The sequence below is a fragment of the Peromyscus maniculatus genome, chromosome 6 (genome assembly GCF_049852395.1).
Source record: "Peromyscus maniculatus bairdii isolate BWxNUB_F1_BW_parent chromosome 6, HU_Pman_BW_mat_3.1, whole genome shotgun sequence".
Lineage (NCBI taxonomy): Eukaryota > Metazoa > Chordata > Mammalia > Rodentia > Cricetidae > Peromyscus > Peromyscus maniculatus.
Window position 1 is genome coordinate 74,483,805 of NC_134857.1, and position 26,140 is coordinate 74,509,944.

The window sequence follows — 26,140 nt, forward strand, 5'->3', positions numbered from 1 at the left end:
TCACTAGGGGCGATATAAAACTGTCTCCTTATTTATTTAGAAATGCGACACAAACGCGCTGGGGTGGGTGGGGCCTAACACCATGTCCCCAGGTTTTAGCTGTGCTTGGTTAGTGAGGGGTCTGTGAATAGTCACAGGATTCTGTGCAGGAGGGCTCAACAAACTCCGAGCTGAGGTAGCAGATGGAATTTCTGAGGGAGCCAATGGGAAAAGAACTGCTCCTTCCTGCCTCCATCCCCTGCCTCACCGGTTACCTGGGAAACCCAGTTAGATGTTCCCTCTCATTTCAGACTAGCCATTCCGACTCAACTCTCAAAGGCCCCTGTTTAGTTCTTCCCACATAACCCAAAGGATTTGTAGTCTAGGAAACCAAGAAATTGTTTCATCAATAAATCAATTTATTTAAAAGAATATGTTACAATTAATTACACTAAGTGACATTACCAAACAATCTTAGAGTGGTTAGCTCTAGAGCAGGGGCTGGAGAAACACTGGAGCCAGTGTGGTCTCTGCATTTTCTCTTCACATTTCATAAATCACAAATAAAAATACAAGATACTGCAGTGAAAATACAATTAGAGTTTCTCTCAAATAAATTAAAAGTATGCATGGCCTGGGAAAAACTAAAACCCAGCTCACTGGCTTAAAAGGGGGCATGGTATCAAGTTGGCACCCATGTTTAGCAGCTGGCCAAGAGCTCCTACCAGCGTCAGGCCGTCCTCAGAGCCCAGTCTCCATACACCCTCAGTTACTACTGAGGAAGCTGCTGCTGTCTAGGTAAAGGAGGCCTGGCAGATACAATCAGGGTTAGATTAAGAGGAGCCCAAGGTGGAGGGCTAAAGAGGCATTCTCCTACTAGCCTCCCACTAGCTCTGAGTATTTAGACACTCTCCCTCTTCCAAAAAGAAGTTAAAGTAACCCATAAAACTGGTGAAGGAGCAGCAGTGTGCTGAGGCCATTCTCTGCCCCAGACAGCATAATGGACAGGAGAGCAGGGAGACCCTCCCATCCTGGAGACTTGAGGTCAACTCATATGCATTCAGGTCCCTTTAAGAAAACCACTTTCTAGGAGCTGGCCCTTAAGCTGGAAATTCTGAGATGAAAGAGGTGTCCCCTCTTATCAGTGCCCTACTCTGCTGCTCCAAGCACTGGATCTGGAGCTATAAAAGGGGATAACTCAAAGCTACTGGCCCAGAAAACTAAAGGATAAAACTAAATGGGCAGGCAAGAGGATGCTGGAATACTGATCTCGTTCCTCCCTGAGAGCTCTGTCCAGGCCTCGGAGCTGCCCTGAGCACTAATATATCTGTAGCTGTGTTGAGCTCAGACCTCAGCATGGGGAGGGCAAAAAAATGGAGACCAGGATAAAAGTACAAAGAACGGCAAGCTCAAAGCACTACCCAGGCAAAGCTTCCTATAGGGCCAAGTTTCTCAGGGTCCATAAAAAAAATCTCGAATTTTTGTCTCAGAGAATAGAAACTAAACATGGAGGAAACAATGGGAGACCAGGAAGATCCTGCTGGGGTGAAGCTGGGGAGGGGGATTCCCTTTCTCAGAGATAAGCTGCAAAAGAAGACTGGGTAGATGCCACCCTGGGCAGAAGCCAGGACTAAGAAATGTCACAGTAGGGGCTGGAGGAAAGAAGTGCAGAGGAAACGGGGGTGGGAGGTGGGGGGTGTGGAGATGGGGTGGAATAGAGTTACATCTAACACAGCTTCATGCAAAGGGGCTTGATCCTGTGGGCCCCCATGACTGGAGCCCCACTGTGAGCCCTATGGGTCTCCTCCTCCCCATCTCCTGGCTGCAGCTGTGAAACTGCCTCAAGACAGCTCTGCTCCCACACAGATTCTGTTAAGAGGCCAACACCTTCAGAGCTCATTCCTCAGGATCCAGAAAGCCCTCTCTCTACGCTGAAGGCTGTGGTTAGACCCTTCATGCCTCTCCCGCTGAGGGAGCAGGGCACACTGTCGCTATTTTTATAGTTTGAGCAAAGATGGCCTCCAAAGCATCTTGGAGTAGAAATCAATGCATCTACTTTTAAGGTACTCAGACATTATTAAAGCCAGAAGAAAGAGTTGATCCTGGATTAAAGCCTTCAAAACAAGTATTATCTTCTTCAACTTTAAACACTCCCCATTCTTATATTTTATACTTTGTGGTCCCACAGAGAGGGAAGGAATAGGCTGTCCTAAAAGGTTCACACCTTCCTGAGACAAGTGGCTACCAGAATTATAGAGACAGAAAAGTGGCCTCATAGTAATCTGCAAAATCAGTATGAAAGAAACTTTAAACCAAACCCAACACTGCCAACTACACCCGATTCTGGCTGCCTTCCAGCTACATAAAGCCAAGGATGCCAGCCTATGGAGGCTTCTATTTGGAAGGTAAAACAGAGAAGCAGGAACTCAAGGTCTGAGAATATTACCCCAGTGCCGGCCCTGGCCTGTGTCCCAAATGTAGTTCTTAGGTCCTAGGAAGTCTAAATGCAAGGGCAAATAAGGACCTCTTCTACTTCTGAGACAGAGTCTCATGGGATCCAGGATAGCCTTGAGCTCACATTTTAGCAGAGGATGGGCTTGAACTTCTGACCTTGCTGTTCTCCCTTCCTAAGTGCTGAGATTACAGGTGTGCACTGCCACACCCAGGTTTATGTGGTGCTGGGAATGGAACCCAGGGCTTTATGCATACTAGGCAAGCACTCTACCAACAGAGGCCCAGCCCCAGCCCCAGCCCCAGCTGAAGAACTCTTTGAGAGATTTCTCTCCAGTCCCCTTTGAAGTAAAAAGTGGAATCAACCAACATCAAGCACATTTCCACTTCTTCCTGGCCCTTGGCTGGCATGAGCAGGGCTATGGTTTGGCTGACAGAGACGCAGACTCTAAGTTTACCCAAGCCTCTCCCTCCCCAGACAACTGCTTAAGGAAGTCTTGGAGGATGTAAAATGTAGGTGCTTACGGGGCAGGAATGGAGGAGGTAAAACCCTCATAGATAAGAGGTACTGCCTCCCTCCTTCCCTCCACACGTCTAACCTTTGTGCCTCCGATGTCAAGCTTCACTCCCAGGCTCTAATACTACCCCTGTCGCAGAAGAAGAGCTGCCTGTGAGAACAGCTTCCCGAGACTGCCCTCAACTCTGCTTTGGGCCCTAAAGAAACAGGAAGGAGATGGAGAATGGACTAGTGGGTCGCAGTGGGAGCGACGGACCAGGAAGACGACTTGGAACTGAGACCATGGATCTTTAGATTCCCTGCAGACGCGCAGTCTCACTGCTCTTGAGAAACAGCCTTTCTCCTCCTCAGCACCCTCTTGAAGACAAAGACACCACACTCCTTGCTCCTCAGACTCTGTGGCAAACCAAGAGCCAGAAACTGTACTCGATACAAAAAAGGGGGAAAACCCAAGCAGGTTGTAAACTTTTCGAGTCCTTCATGAGGAGAGGTATTTTCCCTGTAATTTTTTTTCCTTTTTAAAGTTTGTTTCAAAATAAAGAGAGCAAGAGAGAGATCATGAATCAGTGAAGGTGTGTAAAAACACAAGCTAAAAAAGGTACTGCCATCAATATGAAATTTAAAAAGAAATATATATGTATATACGTGCAGCTAATTTGTGTATATATAATTTTTTACATACATACATATATATGCTTGAACAGTGCAAATGGATGGAGTTCATAGTTCCAGTTTTAAAAATATAGTACAAGGAGAGTCTGTTGGTATGAGGCCCGGAAAACGACCAAGATGCCTTTGGCGAGTTGGCTGGCCTTATTTCTGTCTGATCTCAGTGGACTTCTGGCACTATCAACCTGCTCTTCTCTACCAGCTCAGTTCCAGAGACGTGAAATTCACAGGGAAGTATTAATAATATTTAGCTTAGGACTTTGGGATATATGACTTTTTTTCTTCTTTTGTGTTAATGGTTACTGTCTGGCATGGGAGACAAAAGGCTAAGAGGATGAGGACAAGGAGAAGGGAAGGGATGAGGCAAGGCTAGGTGGCCACATCCCTCTGCTGTGACCTCGTCATCTGGAAAATATTCTGAAAGGAAAAGAAAAGAAGAATTACTGAGGAGCAGTGTGGCCTCCAGTCTGGAGACAGCCCGCACAGAGCAGGAACAGCAAGCCTGGCTGACAACTGGATCCAACTTCCCACTCAGAACCACAGCCTCTGGGCATGGAGGACTCTCAATAGTACCACCTGGCTCAGTCTTCCTGTTACAAGAGACAATTCAGATCTAAGGAGGTTGCTTTGCCCAAATCACAGATAAAAGAAGCAGGAGAAATCCCAGATGATTTCCAGAGCCCAGTGTTCTTTCTACTATAGCAAGAACATCAACTTCCACATGACTGACTGGACTTATTCACTTCCTGATTTTCTTTGAAATAAGTAGCTAAGTATTTTGACAGAGTCTTCTAAATTCTGCTCCAGCACTGAGTAGCAACAAATTTCCCCCACATACATGTTCTTGGTTAGTGAAGAAAGACTCTACTGTGACTTATCCAGTCAGATGGCTAAGCTCAGGGCAGAAGCTCTCCTGGGTCAGCAACAACATGGAGGGTTATTTGATTAAAACAGCAACAACAAAAATCAATCAAACAAGCAGAAGAGGGTCCATGAAGTCATGAGAGATGGGAGAGCCTGCAGCCAGTGTCCACCCTCTACACAAGGGAAGAAGCCGGGCTTTTTTGCAGAGCCCATTCACCATCCAGAGGCCAGCCTCGCTGGGAGAATGTCCTGGCTCACATGGGATAATCAGTCTCTAACTAATATTCCTAGAAAGACAGAAATGGAGGTGAGGGTCCCAGTATTTGGTCATGGGCCTATACATTTTAAACAAGAAGATGAAGAAATTAATTCTAGAATTCTGTAGAATTACCTCTTTTCTCCACTTGAGCTCGCAGAACACCCTCTCAAAGCATTCATGCATGTAATTGAACTGGAAAAAAAAAAAGGTAGCAATGCTCACTGACTTCCCAAGACCAGGCACAAGAACATGCCTTTGAACTTCAGCTCTATCATCCCACCTTCCCAACCCACCCAGGATAGGAAAAACCCTGCTGCGAACCATAGACAGACCTGGCAATCTATTGTTCTCTAGCTCCTTCTAGTGGTGACTATGACGTACAGGATGCAAATTTCACAATCCCAACAGGACAATACGTCAAACTGGTCCTTTTGATTTTACGGTTATCAACAAAGGAATAAAAGTATGTATTCAGGGGCTATAGAAATACTACAGAGAAACCCAGGGTGTGGTGGCATGCATCTTTAATCCCAACACTCAGAAGGCAGAAACAGGTAGATTTCTTTGAGTTCAAAGCCAGCCTGGTCTACATTAGCAAGTTCCAGGCCAACCATGGCTACACAGTGAGAGCTTGTCATAAACCAACAAACGACCAAATATGGCAAGACAATGGAAAGAAAGAGTTCCCTGGGATTGTGACTTCGCTGCTTCCTAGAGCCCCAGATTCATGCTATTTTTCCTTTAGTTCCCTCTAGGACTTACTTCAAAAGTCTACTCTACTTCCCCCATGCCTCCCATCTCCCACTCACATATGGTGTGAAGATTTTAACCCATCGAGGCTTCTTCTCTCCTCGTGCATATTCAAAACAGAAGGCCATTCCTTCTTCATCTGTGTCCCATCGCTGCATCTCATCCCATTCAAACGCTATTACCTGGTTCTAGACAGCCAAGAACATCAGAGTAAGGTCTACAGTTTAGGCTGAGGCAAAGGGATTCGGATGGAGAAATGCTCAGTGTTTCAGGGAAAGGTTATGATAAGAGAAAGTGAGGCTGGTGAGGGGGCTCAGTGGGTAAATGCTTACTGGGCAAGCTGACCTGAGTTTGAGCCCTAGAACCCACACAAAGGTGGAAGAAGAAAATGACTCCACAAAGTTGTCCTATAACCTCCACACACGTACCATGACATGCAGGAGTGCGCGCGCGCACACACACACACACACACACACACACACAGACACACACACAGAGCATACACACAATAATCAAAATGAGTAATTTGGTGCAAGGAACCAGTGAACTAAGGATCAATATGGAGTCACTGATGATCATCAACACAGTTTTGATTTCATTTGCCCCACAGGAGGAACTAAAACACAGAAGGTAACAAGGTGCCCAATGACAGAGCCCTGGCCCAGCCCCAGGCGGAACTCTCACCTCCAGCTGTCCTTCCTCGGTGCAGGCATGAAGTTTGAAGTGCGTGATGCTGATGGCCGTGATAACATGCCCCTTCCTCCTGGAGTCACAGGCACAGTGTGGGAAGATGATCTCGTTGTAGCCCTCACAAGTCCTCAGCATGTTGAGATACTAAATAAATAAAAGTGAAAACCACGTCACAAAGACACTGAAGCACAGTGCAGTTGCTGGGATGGACAAGAGTGTTTCACCTAAGCACCCAAAGACCTGGCTCCTGACTTCACATTTGTCCCTGCACTGGGTCAGGCCTCTGTGGCACGCCTTTATCCTTCTAACACCCAGTTCTTCACGGAAAAACGACACAGGAATGAAGTGACAGGAGGGACACCATAGTCAAGACACCAGCATTAGAAAGGAGGTCCCAATGGCAGTCAGTGTGGTCCTCTTTCCACTGTACTTAAGGGGTGGGGATCTAATCTAGCTTCGCTAATCAAGTTGCACCGATCTTAATGAAGACTACATAGCTCACACTCATAACATGTTAAAACTAAAACAAACAAAACCCCCAGTCAGCCATTTTGTCATTTTACAGAATGCAGAGGGAGGTGAACCTACCTTGAGATTATTCATCAGAAACGAACAATTAGAACTAGATCCCTAGACTTGCCTTTCTTCACATCAGCTAATTCCTAAGTGCTCAACTGTCCTGAGTCTCAAGTGTGTGCGCGTGCAGTAGTTTTAACTGTCAACTCAACACACTCTAAAGGCAACTGAGAAAGGAGGTTCGGTGAGGAACTGTCTAGACTGGGTTGCCTGTAGGCATGTCTGTGGAGAGTTATCTGATTAAACTGATATGGGAAACAGCCTAAACATGCGTGTCACAACTCCCTGGCTTTGGGTATCAGACTGTCAAAAGAGAAAAAGGTGAGCTGAACATAGGCATGCATGCATGTATTATGAGCATATGCTGTGAAACGTGGAACAGTCTGAAACTGCAAACTAAAATAAACTTTAGGCTGCTTGTCAGGGTATTTCATCACAGCAGCATGGATGAAACTAAGACAATGTGACTCCTCATAAAGCATCTGGACCCAAACAAGTAAATACATGATCCTCACAAGATTAATCCAGGGAGGGCTGTGAACTCTGAGGCTCACTCAGCCTTGTTCCCACTCTACTGTTTCAGCTGGTCTTTAACTCAACTCACATTCTAAGTTGAGCAAGAAAGACAGAAGACATGTGGATGAAGCATAAAAGAGACAAGAGGAGATGTGGTGATATTGTGTTCCCTAAAATATTGTGCACCCTAATAAATTTATCTGCAGCCAGAAAACAGAACCGCCACTAGATATAGAGTCCAGAAAATGGTGGCGCATACACCTTTAATCCTATCACTTGGGAGGCAGAGATCCATCCAGATCTCTGAGTTTAAAGCCACACTGGAAACAGCCAGGCATGGTGACTCACGCCTTTAATCCCAGGAAGTGAGCCTTTAATCCCAGGAAGTGATGGCAGGAAGCAGAAAGGTATTTAAGGCGTGAGGACAAGGAACTAGAGCCTGGTTAAGCGTTTAGGCTTTTGAGTAGCAGTTCAGCTGAGATCCATTCTGGATGAGGGTTCAGAAGCTTCCAGTCTGAGGAAACAGGATCAGCTGAGGAATTGGCGAGGTGAGGAAGCTGTGGCTTGTTCTGCTTCTCTGATCTTCCAGCAATCACCCCAATAACTGGCCTTGGGTTTGTTTTTATTAATAAGAACATTTAAGATTTGTGCTACAAGGAGATAAGGAGGAAGTAAAAAGATTCATGGTCCCTGAGCTGGTGTGCTTTCAAGGGTTGCCTGGGAAATATGCATACAGGATTGAGCATCCACACCCTTACATGAAAGTCTCGGAAGACTAGCCACTGTTGGTATGGGCAGAGGCACACTACCTTAGGTGACTTCAGCATATGGGCAGGAATTCCAAACTGAGAACCAGACAGTAGCCTTCTCTCTTACTAAGAAATGACAGGGGGCTGGAGAGATGGCTCAGAGGTTAAGAGCACTGACTGCTCTTCCAGGGGTCCTGAGTTCAATTCCCAGCAACCACATGGTGGCTCACAACCATCTGTAATGAGATCTGGTGCCCTCTTCTGGCCTGCAGGTGTACATGCAGACAGAGCACTGTATATCTGCAGCTCTGCTACTGGGGACTGGCACTACTGCTATGAGGAGCTTAGGTGTCCAGGAAGAAGGGATCACACGCTGCCTACTATATTTCTTCAATACAATAACTTAGAAGATGGGAAATTACAACGAACAAGAACAGAGGCCAGTGAGTTCAGAAGAGCCGGACTTCAAGCCTGTTCCCCAATTCCTCCCCCATCACTGCTCCACCCGTCTGTCTCTTCCTTTTCTATTGTCCTTCCTCTACCAGTAGACGCGGCCACTATCTACTGCTCCAGCTGTGAGCAGAGGACAAGGCCTGCGACACACAGGTAGATGTGACAGACCCAGCGACAGGCCTGGGACAGACAGTGGCACACGGAGGAGTGACGCGTCACTGGGCTGGGCTCAGGTTACCTCACACTGGGATCCAAATGCATTATTTCCTAGCTACAGAACTTTAGGCAAGTTACTCATTCCTGGACCCTTAATTTCTTACTCTATAAAGTGGGAAACAATGACAGCACCTAGGTCACAGTATTATTTGTTAGCATCAAATATAAAATACTTAGCACAGAATTTGATGCATAATTAGATAGTTAACAAATGATAATTTTAAAAAATATGTTTTTGTCTTCTTTGTCAAGACAAAATTTCTCTGTGTAGCCCTGGCTGGAACCAGGTTGGCCTCGAACTCAAAGATCCGCCTGCCTCTGCCTCCCAAGTGCTGGGATTAAAGGTGTGTGCCACCACTGGCCAGCAGTTGAAATCTTTTTAAAAGTTCCATTATCATTAGCCAAAGGGCTCAACCATTTTCCCTCTCGAGAACGGCTTGAGAGCTAGAGGAGTGAGCGTACACCCACTTGGTGTGCAAAAGAGAATGGTTATGAAGTGACAGATCTGGAAATTACTTCTAAAACCTCCAGAGCAGGGGGCTGGAGAGAGAGCTCAGATTTTAAGAACACTAGCTGTGCCTGCAGAGGACCCAAGTCTGGTTCCCAGCACCCACACTGGGGCTTACAACTGGCTATAACCCTAGCTCCAGAAGATGACGCCCTCTTCTGGATGCTTTGGGCACTACATGCATGTGGTACACATAGACCAGCAGACAAACACACACCACACATTAAAAACAAAAACAACTTCCAGGGTAGGGACTGGGAGTGTTAACTCAGCAAAACAATACTTGCCAAACATGTGTGAAGCCCTAGGTTCAACCTGCAGCACCACAGAGACCAAGCAAATAAAAAAATCCAAAAACTCCAGTACAAGACAGAGCCAACCACAGCATGCAGGTTAGAAAGGTGAAGACTGCCAGCTAGTGTAGCACATGGTACATGGGGCCTTCTGTACCTTCTGCACCATCCTTTCAGCTTCTCTGTATGTTAAAAAACTGACAATAAGCTGGGCGGTGGTGGCGCACACCTTTAATCCCAGTACCCGGGAGTCAGAGCCAGGTGGATCTCCGTGAATTCGAGGCCAGCCTGGTCTACAGAGAGAAATCCAGGACAGGCACCAAAACTATACTGAGAAACCCTGTCTCGAAAAACCAAAAATAAATAAATAAATACATAAAAATAAAAAATAGAAAACAAACAAACAAAAAACCCCAAAAACAAAACAACAACAACAAAACAAAAAAAACTTACAATAAAATAGTAAAGGGGAAAGAAATGCCCCAAACCCAGGCCTCCAACATTCAATACAAGCCATACTCCTAATATAGTCATTAGAAACACTGATAGGCTCAATACACAGCTATGCTGCTTAATGGTGCTTAAAAAGCTGTAATGCAGGTGGGTGTCACAGAACCTGAAGACTAGTTCTGCTCATGTTCTTTAACAAAAAACAGCTAGCATAAAAAAAAAAAAAATCCATTGAAAATTGTCTTCTTCCAGACACACATCTGCTGTTCTGACAAACATATCTGCCATATTCCTAATGGGGCATTTGACTGTACAGATTTTTTGTCGGGGCGAGGTGAATGTCTTTGAGGTAGGGTTTTATTATGTAGCCTGGTAAGCTGGCCTGGGACAGGTTAAGTATGCCAGGCTACCCTTAAACTTGTGCTTCTGTCTCTGCCTCATGAGTACTGGAATCACATGTTCATACCACCATACCAAGCCCTCTGTAAAGGTTTTTTTGTTTAAAGCAACATGTAAATAAAGATTAGAAGAAGCGACCAGAAGAGATATGGATCTCTGTGTATCCTGAATGCTCTGTGATACTAAGAAAGTATTATTCCTGGGGCCTTCCCACTAGAAAAAAAAAGGCCACCTGGAAGTAAAGGACACCCTCTCTCCCTTGATTCCGGGGAAACATGCACTGGAGTTCTAATACCACTCCAAATCCTAGCTCTAACTAGTCAGTCACATGATCCTAGACACTGTGGTTTGAACGTGATATATCTCAGATAGGTTCGTGTGTTTGAATACTTGGTCCCTAGCTGGCTGGCACTGTTTCTGGAAGGCTGTGGAACCTTCAGGAGGGGGAGCCTTACTGGAAGAAGTAGGTGACCAGAGGCAGGCCCTGACCAGCTGTCCCCCACTTCACCAGGATGGACTGTATCCCTCTAACTGTAAGCCAGGGTAAATCCTTCCTCCCTTAAGTTGCTTTTTGTCCGGTATTTGGTCACAACAAGCAGGAAAAGGAACCAAGACATTGGGTAAGGCTTGCACTCTGAGTGTACTTTGTAAAATGAGGCAAATACTTCATAACCAGTCTAGAACAGGACTGGCACAGGCCGAATCTCCTCTTCCTGTCCTTGGAGTCAATGATGTCACCCTTGAAATCAAAAGACCTCCAAGACTGGCCTAAAAATAATCTGAATGGAAACTAAGGCACTCGTGTCCTTGATGAGAAGCCAGATACAGTCTTACTGGGACCAAGATCTTTGGAGACTCTCAGGTCGGCACCATTTCTCAGGTTTAAGTAGACAATCCCTACACTGTTGAGTAGCAAACTTGAAAAGAACATTGAAAATTTACATAGATTCAAAACTAGAAAGGTAAATTTTTATTTCTAACATATTTACAACATGTATCTAAAAAACAAAATTTTAAAGCTAGGCATGGTGGTATATACTTGTCATACTAGGACCTGGGAGATATAAGTGGGAAGAAGTTCAAGACCAGCTTTGGCTAGACAGCAAATACAACCCTAGCCTGGGCATGAGACCCTGTCTTAAAGACAAAACAGCCACATAGAATTATTCTGTCCATTCTCAATTTTGAATAGCTAAATATGATCTTGATTCATTACATATGACTTAGATATGTCAACCACTTTGGTGGAAGAGGAGAGATACAGTAAAGGACATTGTATAAATATTCGGTAGTTGCTAAGAGAGAAGTGTGGTGCCTAACAGAGCAGTAACTACAGGTGAATGGGCTAACGATCCATTCTAAAGAATCCTGTTCTCCTAGCAGACCTGCCAAAGGACAGACCAGGTCTAATGGAGATAAGGGCCTGAGAGGAAACGGGGGGGGCCCCCCCGCCCGCCAAAAGTCTCCCCAAACTTGAACTGAGATTCTGAAGCTCTTTAGGTTTCACAATCTCAAGGATGCTGTTTTGTTTTGTTTTGAGACAGAGTTTCTCTGTATAACAGCTCTGGCTGTCCTGGAACTCGCTCTGTAGACCAGGCTAGCCTTGAAATCACTGAGATCTGCCTGCCTTTGTCTCCTGAGTAACGGAATTAAAGGTATGTGCCACCACTGGCCAGCTCAAGTATGCTTTTTAAAATGTTTTACTTTTTTTGTATGTATATGCATGTTTGCCTGCATGTATGTTTATACACCACATATATGCCTGGTGCTGTGGAGGCCAGAAGAAGGCATCAGATCCCTTGGAACTGCTGTTAGAGATTGTGAGCTGCTGATGTGGGTGCTGGGAACTGAACCTCGGTCCTCTCCTAGAGCAGCCAGTGCAGTTAACCACTGAGCCTTCTCTCCAGCCCACAAGACCTCACCAAGTAGCCCTGGTTGGCCTGAAGCTCACTCTGCAGGCTGACCTCACTCACAGTGATCTGCTCACGTGTGCCATCACACCTGGTCCCAGGGCTACTGTCTTAAAGAACAGCCTCACTCACAGTGATCTATCTTTCCTTAGCCAAAATTCTGCCAATATTTAATTATACTTTTAAGGTTTTTTATTTTCTATTTTAGCTTGTGTTGGTAAGATGGTTCCCTGATTTCTGGTGATTTTCTATGGAAAAGAGATTATTTTTTTATCATGTAAGTGATAAAATATCCTTTCTAGATGTAGGTTATGGGCTATTTACCTTTTAACTTAATGGTTCTCTGTGTATGTACAGGGGGTGATGAATGATGTCAAGACATGGTCTCACTATGTGTCCAGGCTGATCTCAAACTCATTAGACAGACCAGTCTAGTCTTTAATAATGATCCTCTTGCTTTAGCTTCCTGAGGGCTAAGATTATAGGTATATACTACCACACCTGGCCCAATTAAAGCAATAAATTAACTTAAATGGATAATAAGTACACAGAAGGCAAAAAATTAATTCAAGTAGTATATCAGGATCATTAGCAATGCATCTGCTGCTGTGTGATAGACATGGAACACTGCAAAAATTTCAGCTGTCAATGATATGCCAAGAGAGAAATTTATATTTATAATTTATAATATACTACATTATACTATAAATTATATTAAATTGTAAGTATATTATGATTACAAATTTGTAAATGACTGAACATTTTGTAAGTATTCTTTACCAGTTTTATTTTTACTAGTTTTTTTGTTGTTGTTTTTTTACAATGTCCACCACTGTATTTATGGCAGATACAAATTAAAAACTAATTTTAAAACATTTAAAGAACCTGCTAGGCAGAACTGTCCAACAGAACTTCCTGCGATGCTGAAAATGTTCTAGACCTGTCTTGTCCAACATGGCAGTCACTGGCCACACAGGACTATTTTAAAATGTGGCCAGTATAACCAAAGGAATGAATTTTAAATAATTTCAAATTTAGGGGCTGAAGAGATGGCTCAGCGGTTAAGAGCGCTGGCTGCTCTTCCAGAGGATCTGGGTTTAATTCTCAGCACCCACATGGCAACCCACATTCCAGGGGATCTGACATCTTCACACTAATGCACATAAAATAAATTTAAATAAATTTTTTAAAAATCAAATTTAGATTTAAAAAGCCACACGAAGCCAGTAGTGGCTAAATCAAATACAATTCTAGGAAATCATACATTTTAAACAAAGCACTACTGAGCATAACTGTCTAAACAAATGGAGAAAAACAAGTTGTAAAAGTAATGACTTTGCTAACCACAACTAAACTAAATGTTAATGTAAAGACTTAACTGAATGTGGTGGCTTGTTCTTGTAGTCTCACCATTTGGGAAGCTGAAATAGAAAGTTCAAGGGTAGCCTGGTCTATACCTACAGTTTGAGGCCAGTCTGGGCTACATACCAAGCTCCAGGCTAACCGGGGCTAAGACATGCTCCATAATTGATAAATACTAAAAACTTAAAAAAAAATCTAAATACCAGGCTCTTACAGAATATTTATATTATAATGTTAAGGAGTTTTTTTAGATTTATTTATTTTATGTGTATGAATGTTTTGCCTGCATGTATGTAAGTATCCCATGTGTATGCCTGGTGCCCGTAGAGTTCAGAAGAGGGCATCAGATACCCTAGAACTGGAGTTACAGACAGTTGTGAGCAGCCATGCGGGGGTTGGGGATCGAATTCAGGTCCTCCGCAAGATCAAGTGTTCTTAAGCACTGAGCCAACTCTCCAGCCAGTGTTATGGCTGTGCTGTTCTGAGACAGGACGCATGTAACCCAGGCTGGCCTTGAACTCACTAGACATTTAAGGACAATCTTTTCTTCCTGTCTCCACTTCCAGAGTGCTAGGATTACAGAAGCGGATCACTATTCCTAGCTTTGTCCTATCACATCTTCATACAAAAGAATATGGTTTAGTTATTATTAACAAAATTATGTACCTATGTGTAATAATCTAAGTTTTTGATAAGTGGGGAAACAATGGGATTCTACATCAAAGTCTGTATGTACCCCCTCTTAATTAATTAAGCCTCTCACCAGGTTGTGGTACCTTTCAAAATTGACTAGGACAAGAAGTTTAAGAGGTAATCAGGGCATTTTAGAAAAGGATTTGGAGACACAAACTTACCATGACCATTTTCCTTTGTTCATATAGCTTCTGTAACTGGTAAGACTTCTCCTCTGCTTTAATGTAACCTTTCTTTACATCATCCACAGCCTATCACAAAGCAAAGGCAGAGAAAGAAAATTTATCCAGATGCATTTTCAGAGAACCTTGTATTCACCTGGACCACCACTACCATCATCATCGCCATAGTGAATGTCACCACACAGGTGTATGTACCAGAATAACTAGTACTAAAGGAGGGTGGCAGATGAGAAATCTCTTGTCAAGAGTAAACCTAAACACATGAAAACATTGAAGAGAGGAAGGAGAGAGTACACACTGTCTGTTAAAGGTAATAATGATACAACAAAGTGTATGGTGAAAAGTGTGTAGAGTGTACTCAGAACAGGAGCAGCGGTAATCACAGTGACTGGAGAAGCCAAAGGCAGACCTCCCTGGGCAGGCTGAGTGAGAAAGACTCTCCGATGAAGTCGGGGAACAGGAATAGGTGTGGCCTAAATTCATTTAGGAAACACATGTGCTGGACTTAAATAAAGGCTACTTTGACCTAAGGCAATGAACTTAAGTATGGAGCTAAAATAAGCATGTTCATTCTCCCTTTCTCTTACTTTCTCTCTTTACACACACACACACACCAGGATGAGGAAGGACCAGAATAAAGGAGAACACAGATGTAGCACTAAGGTACAAATCACTTCCCATATTTTGCTTCTTTTTTTTTCTTGAGACAGTTTTTCACCCAGGCCTGTTTGGAGTTCACCATGTACACTAGAGTGGTCTTTAACTCATGGTTCTCCTGTCTCAGACTTGAGTTCTGAGAATACAGATGTGTGTCACCATACCTGGTTTCCCAAAATCTCAGAAAACGAGTTCAAGATTGGAGTCAAGAGACTGCATCAACTCCTGGCTCTATGCCCTGCCATTGTGGAACACTACTTTAACTATGCAAAATTATGCTGCATTTGTTTATGCTGAGTTTGTTATGCTGCATTTGTTTAACTATGTAAGGATGTGTTGCCGGTTCACCTTGCCTAAGGCACCTGACTGGGCTAATAAAAAGCTGATCAGCCAATAGCTAGGCAGTGGAGGGATGGGTGGGGCTGGCGGCAGAGGAGGATTCTAGGCTGGAGGAGAGAGAAGACAGAATGAAAGAGAAAAACACCTGGGGCCAGACACCGAGGAAACAGTGAAAGTAGGGTATACAGTGTGAAAGAACGGTAAAACCCCACGACAAGATGTGGATGAAGAGAAACAGGTTCAATTAAGTTATAAGAGCTAGTGAGACAAGTATAAGATAAGGCCGAGCATTCATAACTAATAAGTCTCCGTGTCTTTATCTGGGAGCTGGGTGGTGCCCAAAAGAAAGCCTGCCAGACCCTGCCAATGTTCATTCACTTCAGAGTCTCCAAACCCACAGCTCGACAGACAATCACAGTCCAGACAACACAACAGACGACAGCACTGCCGGGCGGGGGCACCACTTTAATCCCAGCACTCGGGAGGCAGAGGCAGGTGGATCTTAAGTCCAAGGCCAGCCTGGGCTACAGCGAGTTCCAGGACAGCCAGGGCTACACAGAGAAATCCTGTCTCCAAAAACCAAAAAATAAAAAAGATGACAGAACTTAACAATTTTTTGAAGTGATAACAATTTTATGAAAATATCTCTTGCATTCAAAGAGACAAAGCTTTTGCTGGACGTCACAGCCAACTTAATGCAACTTGAGCTCACTAAAGACAGCCTACTCAAATGGATGGAACTAGAAACATCATCCTGAGTGAGGTAACCCAAACCCAGAAAGACAGTCATGGTATGTACTCACTCATAAGTCGATTCTAGATATAAAATAAAGAACAATCAGACCACAACCCATAGTACCATGGAGGCTATATATATAGCATGGAGGTCCCTAGGACGACTGTGGCTTATAATAAATTTCAGTTTTACTCAATTATTGAAAAAAAAAAATAGCCAAATGAATGGAAACACATGAACTATGAACCAAAGGCTGAGGGGCCCCCAGCTGGATCAGGCCCTCTGAATAGGTATGACAGTTGATTGACTTGATCAGTTTGGGAGGCAACTAGGCAGTGGGACCAAGTCCTGTGCTCATTGCATGAGTTGGCTGTTTGAAACTTGGAGCTTATGCAGGGATGTTTGGCTCAGTCTGGGAGGAGGGGACTGGACCTGCCTGGACTGAGTCTACCAGGTCGATCTCAGTCCTCGGAGGAGGCTTTGCCCTGGAGGAGGTGGGAATGGGGGGTGGGATGGGGAGAAGGGGAGGGGGTGGGAGGGGGGAAGAACAGGGGAACCCGTGGCTGATATGTAGAACTGAATGGTATTGTAAAATAAAATAAAAGGAAAAAAATAATAAAATAAAATAAAATAAAATAAGAATAAAAAAAATAAATAAATAAAAAGACTTAGCCTACTATCCTACTGTGTGCTCAGACTGTTTAGGTTTAACCCAACTTTAAGAGAACACACACAACAACCAACCTTAATATGATCTCCCATTTATAACCTAAGCTAATGCATTAAGTTATATTCTCTTCCAGTCCCTAAATTCAGAGGAGTGTGTGTGTGTGTGTGTGTGTGTGTGTGTGTGTGTGTGTGTGTGTGTGTGTGTGTGGTGATCGTTTGCTGAAAGCAGCCAGTAGGTTAGAAGCAACCTTATAAAATAAATATCAGCCATAAATATTGGAAACAGCATATGAATATAGCTTAATAACATTTGTTTACAGTACATTTGTTTCTCTGAGTGCTCTGGGGTTAGCTGGACACAGGAAAGTTTCACCCCATGTAAAACTATTAAAGATTTCTATCAAGTACCCCTTATTCCTTCCCCATGCCCTATCTTCTGTGTTAGTCAATAAATACAGAGCAAAGCTCTCTGTTAGGGACAGTCCACAGCAGAGACCGTTCAGGCAGACAAAGACGCATACTACAGACAGACCAGTAACAGACTACAGACAGAGAGGGAAGATGAACGGAGAGAAACAGAAAATTCAAATTTGAGCTCGTTCTTTTTACTGATGACCAAATAAAAGAATTTGATTTTTGTTTGGTTCTAATTCCCAATACCTACAATGGTATTTGTCACAACATAAATCATACCTAAGCATTTGAGGAATACTTCCTAGGACAGAGGGTAACCTACTCTAGCAATTCTGAGAGAACTCTTTCTACATGTGTTAGTGAAATGTTTTCTTTTTACACACACACCCCCCTCACTCACACTGCAGCTCAGACTGATGTCAAACACACAGCAATCCTTCTTCCTCAGCCTCACGAGAGCTGGAATTATACAGGTGTGTAGCCCTGGCTGTCCTCAAACTCAGAGATCCGCCTGCCTCTGCCTCCCTAGTGCTGGGATTAAAGGCGTGCGCCACCACCACCCAGCTCAACAACCTCAATTCTAAGAATATTGAAAGGGAGATTTTCAAATGGACATCTGCACATTTATGTTCATAGCAGCACTACTCAGCCAAGCGGTAGTAGCAACTCAAATGTCCATCCCCAAAATGAATGGAAAGACAAAATAGAATGTAATGCTGGTGAGCCTTTGAAAGCAAGGAAACCTTGCCATGAATGCATTTTAAGAACATTTTGCTGAATGGATTAATCACTGGAAAAACAACCACTGTTTAGATTCCGTTCACATGAGGTGAGTTAAAGGAATGGTGGTTGCACAGGGGTGGCAGAGAGAGAAACGAGCACTGCTGTTTAACGTGTGTGGAGCTTCAGTGTCCAAAGAGTTCTGGAGACCTGTTGCACAGCAAAATGAATGGCTAACCACTCCTCAACTACCCACTTTTTAAAAACCGGAATGTGGTGGTGCACACCTATAATCATAGCAATTGAGATGCAACAGCAGGAGAATCAGAACTTCAAGGTCATCCTCAGCTACACAGAGAGTTCAAGACCAGCCTGTACTATATGAAGTGGTTGGGGGGGGGGGGGGGTAGACAGATACGGTGGAATAATCCTCTTGTACACTGCAGAGATTTGTCATTTGAACTGGTTTAATAAAACACTGATTGGCCAGTAGTTGGTCAGGAAGTTAGGCAGGAAAGCCAAACTGAGAATGCTGGGAAGGAGAAGGGTGGAGTCAGGAGTTGCCAGCAGATGCAGAGGAAGCAAGATGAGAATGCCGTGCTGAGAAAAGGTTATCAAGCCAAATGACTAAACATAGATAAGAATTATGGGTTAATTTAAGTGTAAGAGCTAGTTAGTAATAAGCCTGAGCTACTGGCAGAGCATTTATAAGTAATATTAAGCCTCCAAGTCAATTATTTGGGAAGTGGCTGCTGGGTATTTGGGAGTTGCTGGAGGGACAAAGAAACTTCCGCCTACAGACAGACACACACACACACACACACACAGAGAGAGAGAGAGAGAGAGAGAGAGAGAGAGAGAGAGAGAGAGAGAGAGAGAGAACAAGCACAAGCAATTGAACATGAAGGACAGACTATTAATCAGTTTAATCATTCAGAAAAGACAAAATTTCCACACAGAGCTCAACATAATAAATGAAAATAAATCCATAGCAAGGTACCCATAGCAAGGCATGGTGGCACATGCCTGTAAATCCCCACATTGAAGATATAATACAAGTAGACACAGAGGTCAATGCCAGGGCTACATGCCGAGTTCTAGACCAGTATGATGGCTGATATTGGTTGTCAACTTGACTGTATCTGGAATCAACTAAAACCCAAGCAGCTGGGCACTCCTGTGAGGGATTTTTCTTGATTGAATCACTTGAGGTGGGAAGACTCACCCCAAATCTGGACAGAATCTTCTGGTGATAGCACACATAAAAGGACACGGAAGAAAGAAGGTTTTGCTTTTTGCTGGCTTGCCCTTACTCTCACTAGTAAGGCATTCCTCCACTGCTATTAGAATCTACTTCTTTGGGATTCCAACACAGACTGAAGACTAGCTGAGACATCCAGTCTTGTGTACTGCACAACTATTGTGTTCAAGAACTTTCTGTCACGTGACAGCCATTGTTGGACTAGTGGAGCCACAGCCTGTAAGGTAGTCTAGTAAGTCCACACACACACGTACACACACACTTCTTTGGTGCTGTACCTCTAAAGGACCCTAATACAGATTGTTTTACTAGGAGTAGTTCTAGAGAAACAGAATTATAAGGATGAATTTTTGGTTTGGGTTTTTGCTGTTGTTGTTTTGTTATATTTTTGTTTGTTTTATTTGTTTTTGAGACAGGGTTTGCATAGCTCTGGCTGTCCTGGAACTAGCTTTGTAGACCAGACTGGCCTTAAACTCAGGGATCCACCTACCTCTGCCTCTGGAATGCTGGGATTAAAGGTGTGCACCACCACTGCCTGACATAAGGATGAATTTTTGAAGTATCTAGAATAGGCTTTGCAATTCACTGACACCTATAGTTACTGAAGCCTTCCCTGGTAACATGAAGAACATTGAAAGCCCATGGCTAGAAACATTTGATGAGAACAGGAATTTACTTTAGACAACTTATGGATAGGTAAGGAAAGTAACGATGCCGGCTGGTTTCTCCTGGAAGCTCTGGATAAACCGGCAATGGGAAAGCATGAGCTCAATGAAAACATCAGCCAGCTCCAGGTTCACACACACAGTCTAAGTTTCTAAGTGTGCCCTGGAAGAGTCTTCTCTCCAGAAGCCACAGGGCTCACGTTGCAGAAAATCCAACCCAAGCCCTCACTGTAAACTGGCTGGCCTACAATAGTGTTCACTCCAGTCCCAGCCCTGGAGGGGTCAGTGTCTAAGGACACGAACAAGCAATAGGATCCTGTAACTTGAGGTAAAGATGTGTGAGAGGACCCCAAGGCTGAGAACTTTGAACCCTTAGATTCTCAAAGGGTTATCTCACATGAGGAAATAGTCTCCCCACCCTTAGCAAAGGATACATCACCAACCCCTGAAGTATTGCCTGGAGGAATTAATCCTTCATTGTCTGCTGAAGCAGCAGTGACTTTCTCTGAAGGACATGCCAGGCAAGGCAATGCTGATGTCCCTCAGGGACCAATAGTTGTCTCTAGACTCAAAACTAGACATAAGACTAAGCATGCTCGGGGGCTGGGGAGATGGCTTGGAGGCTAAGAGCACTGACCGCTCTTCCAGAGGACCAGGGTTCAATTCCCACAGCACCCACGTGGCAGCTCACAGCTGTCTGTAACTCCAGTTCCAGGGGACCTAACACCCATGGCAAAACACCAATGCACATTTTAAAAAAAAAAAAAAGACTAAACATGCTCCTACAGTGGAGAGCAAAGGTGTGGTCATGAAGGGGTGTGCTGTATTACTAAAGGCCTTAATGAGTTTGCTAATTCATTCAAACAGTCTGGAGAATATGCATGAAAATGGATTTTAAGGGTGTGAAATAAGGTAGAAGGAACATAAACTGAATTAGGCTGAGTTTATGGATATGGACATGCTGAGTGGAAACTCTAGGTTTCATATGGTAGCACACACAGTTTAAAAAGGTGTCAAAAGTTTGACCAGTTGGCTAAAACATCATAAAAGATGACCTAATGAAAAGAAGCTGAAGATCCCTGATATCCCTTGGCTCAAGGTTGAAGGGATTTCAAGGCTCAGGGAAACCGCAATGCTAGAGTGGGAATGTCGTGTAAAATCTAATCCTCCACACTGGGAAGGGCCAGAAGACATGGCCTTCATTAACCCTGTAAGATGCCAAACTGTGAGAGGCGCCAGCACATTGAAGGGCTTTGTCATTGCCCTTGTCCTCATGTCAGACTTTAGGGTTGGAGATGCATGCAGTTGCTCAGTTGGACGAATAAAGCACAATGGGTTTAACTGGGTCCTGGAGTGGCAGGGCCAGGAGGCAGCACCGAATCACCAAAGGCAGAGTGGTGGCAGTTACCATAACGGGCAGCCCAGGCAGAGAAAGGTCCACAATGGTCAGCATAAGCAAAATGACATTTAGGGTGGCGTGACTTGAATGGACCTTTAGTACTAACTAATACATCATGGTGTTTCCAACCTTGAAGTAGATAAAAAGCCTACTGCATTTTTGCTTCATCTGTATAAGCAGAAAAATCCTCAAACAAATGTAAAAAAGGGTACACTGGATGGTGGCAAGAGGAAATCTCAGCCTGTGACCCAAATACCAGACTTGAACCAGTTGGCAGACCCAGAACTCCTTGAATGAAGGGGAAGCCTGGTTCCCTTGGGGAAGGAACTCTGATAAAACACTTTAAAGTTTTACTGTTGGCCATTCTCCGGTCCTTCCCCGGATGAACATGAACACGAGGGCAACGGCACACTGGGGGAAGGAAACAATCAGACACCCCAGGGTCTATTAGACATTGTTCTGAATTAACACTGATGCCGGGAGATCCCAAGAACTGGCCCTCCAGTTAAAGTAGGGGCTTATGGAAATCGGGTGATTAATGGAGTTTTGGCTAAAGTCCAACTCACAGTAGGTCTCATAACTCGGTCTGTGGTTATTTCCCAAGTCCATATTGTATAATTGGGACAGATATACTTAGAAGTTGGTGGAATTCCCACACTGGTTTCCTGACCTGTGGAGAGAGGGCTCCTACAGTTGGAAAGGCCAAATGGAAGCCTTTGGAGTTGCCTACCAGGGAAAACAATGAACAAGAAACCAGTATCAAGTCCCAGGAGAAACTGCAGAAATTAGTGCCACCTCAAGGACTTGAAATTGTGGGGAAGGTGGTTTCCACATCTCACTGAAACTCTCTTGTCTGGCCTACTCAAAAGGTAGATGGGTGATGGACAATGACCATTTTGACTATTGCAAACTTACCAAGTAGTGAGTGACTCTGACTGCAACTGCTGCACCACTGCAGTGTCTTTACTTGAACAGATTAACACATCTCTTGGTACGTGGTCTGCAGCTATTGATCTAGCAAATGCCTTGACCTCAGTACCTGTCCATAAGGGCCACCAGAAGTACTTAGCTTTCAGTAGGCAAGGCCAGCAGTATACCTTTATAGTTTCATCTCACAAGTATTTTAAATATTCAGTCCTGTGTCATAACTTAGTTTGAAGAGATCTTGATCATCTGTCTCTTCCACAAAATATCACATTGGTGCACTATATTGATACATTATGCTGATAAGACCAAGTGAGCAGGAGGAGACAGCTACTTTAGACTTGTTGGTAATGCACATGTGCATCAGATGATGGGAAATTAATCCAATCAAAATTCAAGGGCCTTCTACCTCAGAGAAATCTCTAGGGGTTCAGTGGTACAGGGCATGTAGAGATATTATTTCAAAGGTGAAAGGTAAGTTAGTATACCTGGCCCTCTCACCACCAAAAAAGAAGTACAATACTAGGGCTGGAAAGATGGCTCAGTGGTAAAGAGCACTTGTTTTTCTTGCAGAGGACCCAGGTTCAATTCCACCCACAACTGTCCATAACTCTAGCTCCTAGGGACCCAGTGCCCTCTTCTGATCTCAGCAGGTACTACGTATGCACATGACACACAAACATACATTCAAGCAAAACATTCATATACATAAAAATGAACTCAATCTTGAAGAAGCTGCCTATTTGGATTCTGGAGACAGCACATTGCTCACTCGGGTGTGTTACTGCAGCCCATATACCAAGTGACTCAGAAAGCTGCTAGCTTTGTGTGGGGCCTGGAAGGGAGCAGCCTCTTCGACAGGTCCAGGCTGCTGTGCAGGCTGCTCTACCACTTGGACACATGAGCCAGCAGAACCTGGAGTATTTGAGATGTCAGTGCAAGATAGGGATGCTATCTGGAGCCTTGGGCAGGCCCCTATCGGTGAGTCACTGAGGAGACCTTTGGGATTTTGGAGCAAGTTCTATCATCTATGCAGATCTACCATCATCTGCAGATAACTATTCTATACTTTGAGAGACAGCTCTTGACCTGCTACTTGGTCTTAGTGGAAACTGAATGTCTGACAATGGGTCACCAAGTTACCATGTGACCTGAGATAACCATCATCAGCTGGGCATTATGTAACCCACCAAGAGACCCAAAATCTGTTGCTTTGAATTCTCTAATGCACCCCCCTAAAAACCAGAGATAATGCTTTAAAATTTGGAAAAAAAAATAATTTTCAACCTAGAATTTTATTCCCAACCCTAACATCAATCAAATGTGAGGCCATCTTCAGTTAGTCAAGATTTTAAATGTGATATCCTAGGTACCCTCCCCTTCTTGACTCTGAGTATGTATTCTATTCTACCAAAGTTCAGGATTAAAGGGGATGGGAAGTCGTATATTCAAGCCGTAGAAATAGAGATCCATACGGGAGATCATGAGAGTAAACATCAGAATGAAGATGTGCGGAGTATATAGGGGCACCAATTCAGACCCACTAGACAAAAAGCTCCACATAAGATTCCTTTTGAAAACAAGAACTGTTACAATAAATACTTGGATCTCTAACTGTCTTTAGAAGGTTGTGTGTGTGTGTGTGTGTGTGTGTGTGTGTGTGTGTGTGTGTGTGTGTGTGTTGGCACTCATGCACATGCACACAAGGCGAGATAGGGTGGGACACGGGGTGTCTCCTCTTCTGCTCTCTACCTTGTTGCCTTGAGACAGTGAGCGCTGAAGATCTGCCTGTTTCCACATCAAAGTGCTGGAATTATAGGCACTTGGGTCATGCTCAACTATTTTGTTTTTTAATATTTATTTATTTACCTTTTTAAAATTATGTATATGTATATGTGTCTCGGGGAGATATGCACGTGAGTGCAGATGTTTAAAGAGGCCAGTGGTGACAGATTCTCTGAAGCTAGAGTTACAGGTGGATGTGAATCACCTGACATGGGTGCTGGGAATCAAACTCAGATTCTCTACAACAGTACATGCTCTTAACCACTGAGCCATCTCTCCAGTCCCCATTTGGTTGTTTTTTTTTTTTTGAGACAGGATTTCATTATGTATCCTTCGTTGGCCTGGAACGCACATGTAGACCAGGCTGTCCTGGAATTCAGAGGCCTGCCTCTGCCTCCAGAGTGCTAGGATTAAAGTTGTATGCCACCATGCCCAGCCATGCTCAGCTTTTTCTTTTCCTTTTATTAAAAATAGATTTTTTTTTCTCAAATACTGTATCCTGATTACAGTTTCCTCTCTCTCTACTCCTCCCCACCTTCTGGATCCATTCCCTTTTTATCTCTCATTAGAAAACAAGTAGGGCCGGGCGGTGGTGGCACACGCCTTTAATCCCAGCACTTGGGAGACAGAGGCAGGCGGATCTCTGTGAGTTCGAGGCCAGCCTGGTCTACAAAGCGACATCCAGGACAGGCATGAAAACTACACAGAGAAACCCTGTCTCGAAAAAAAAAAAAAAAAAAAAAAAAAAAGAAAACAAGTAAGGTTCTAAGGGATAATAATAAAATATGTAAGAAAAACAAAACTAATACATTGGAATTGGTAAAAACAAACAGAAGGAAAAGAGCCCGCAAAATATAGCTGTTTGCACACTCAGGGATCCCATAAAAACACAAAACTGGAAGCCATAATATATACACAGAGGATCTGGTGCAGACCCGTGTAGACCCTATATGCTACCTCAGTCTCTGTGGGTTCATACGCATGTTCACCTTTTTAATGTGAGTGTTAAGGATTAGAGCTCAGGTCTTCATGATTGCAGAGCCAGTGTTCTTACCCAATGAGCCATTTTCCCAGGCCCCCAAATGTCCTCACAGGGGTGGTGCTCATTTCCCCTTGTCTTTCTATCTTTGAGTTGGCTATGAAGGGACCCTCTGAAGATGCTGGGGAGAGAGCTCAGCTGGTAAACCACTTGCTGTGTGAGCACAGAAGCTAAGTTCCAATAGCTTCACATAGGGCTGGAGAGATGGCTCACTGTTTAAGAGCACTTGCTGCTCTTACAGAGGAGCCAGATTTGGTTCCCAGCACCTCCATGGTACTTACAACTATCTGTAACATCCAGAGAATCTGATGTCCTCTTTTTGCTTCCTTGGGTACCAGGCATGCATATGGTAAACATACATACATGCAGGTAGACCACTCATAAACACTACCCCGCCCCCTAAAAAAAGAGGCCAGATGTAGTAGCACACGCTTGTTATCCCAGTGCTGGGAAGGCAGTGACAGCAGGGTCCCTGGGGCTTGCTGGCCAGTCAGTCCAAGCCAAGTGAGAGACCCTGCCTCAAAACTAAAGTGGGTAATTCCTGAGAAACACCACCCAAATTTGACTTCTGGCCTCTACACACACAGGCTCATATATTTACCCACACTACCACTCTCTACACATGAATACATACCCAAAGGAAACAAAACCTTCTCCTGAGAAGACCCCTATTTATGAAGGGCATCCTGGTCCCAATGAAAAAGGAATGCTGTACAGAGAGGCCAAGTTGGGTATCATCATTCAGTCTAACAGCATTAAACCAAACCTGGTATATCCAATCACATTTTAATATGGTTGCTTATATTTCAGTCATGTTCATGTATTAAGTCTCTCTCTCTCTACATACATACTCTCACACACACACATACACACACACACACTCAGGAAGGAAGGAAGGAAGGAAGGAAGGAAGGAAGGAAGGAAGGAAGGAAGGAAGGAAGGAAGGAAGGAAGGAAGATGGCTCAGTGGGTAAGTGCTTGCTCTACAAGTATGAGGGCTTAGTTTGTCCCCAGCACCCATGTAAAAAAAAAAAAAAAAAAAGGCTG

The 26,140-nt window shown here is 44.0% G+C and overlaps 1 protein-coding gene across 3 annotated transcripts in view; it reads right to left on the minus strand.

The window, feature by feature from the left end:
* Window positions 1-377: 377 nt before the first annotated feature.
* Window positions 378-26,140, minus strand: part of Snx27 (sorting nexin 27) — a 78,664-nt gene continuing 52,901 nt past the window's right edge. For 2 of the 3 annotated variants that reach the window (XM_006994797.4, XM_076574519.1), the window contains exons 8-12: window positions 14,466-14,555; window positions 6,174-6,323; window positions 5,549-5,677; window positions 4,872-4,931; window positions 378-4,033 (exon numbers count right to left, since the gene is read on the minus strand). In XM_006994797.4, coding sequence (XP_006994859.1) covers window positions 3,986-4,033; window positions 4,872-4,931; window positions 5,549-5,677; window positions 6,174-6,323; window positions 14,466-14,555 — 477 coding nt within the window. In that variant the 3' untranslated portion in view covers window positions 378-3,985. Of the gene's footprint in view, window positions 4,768-4,871; window positions 4,932-5,548; window positions 5,678-6,173; window positions 6,324-14,465; window positions 14,556-26,140 lie in introns of all 3 variants that reach the window. The other variant, XM_006994798.4, reaches the window with a different exon arrangement.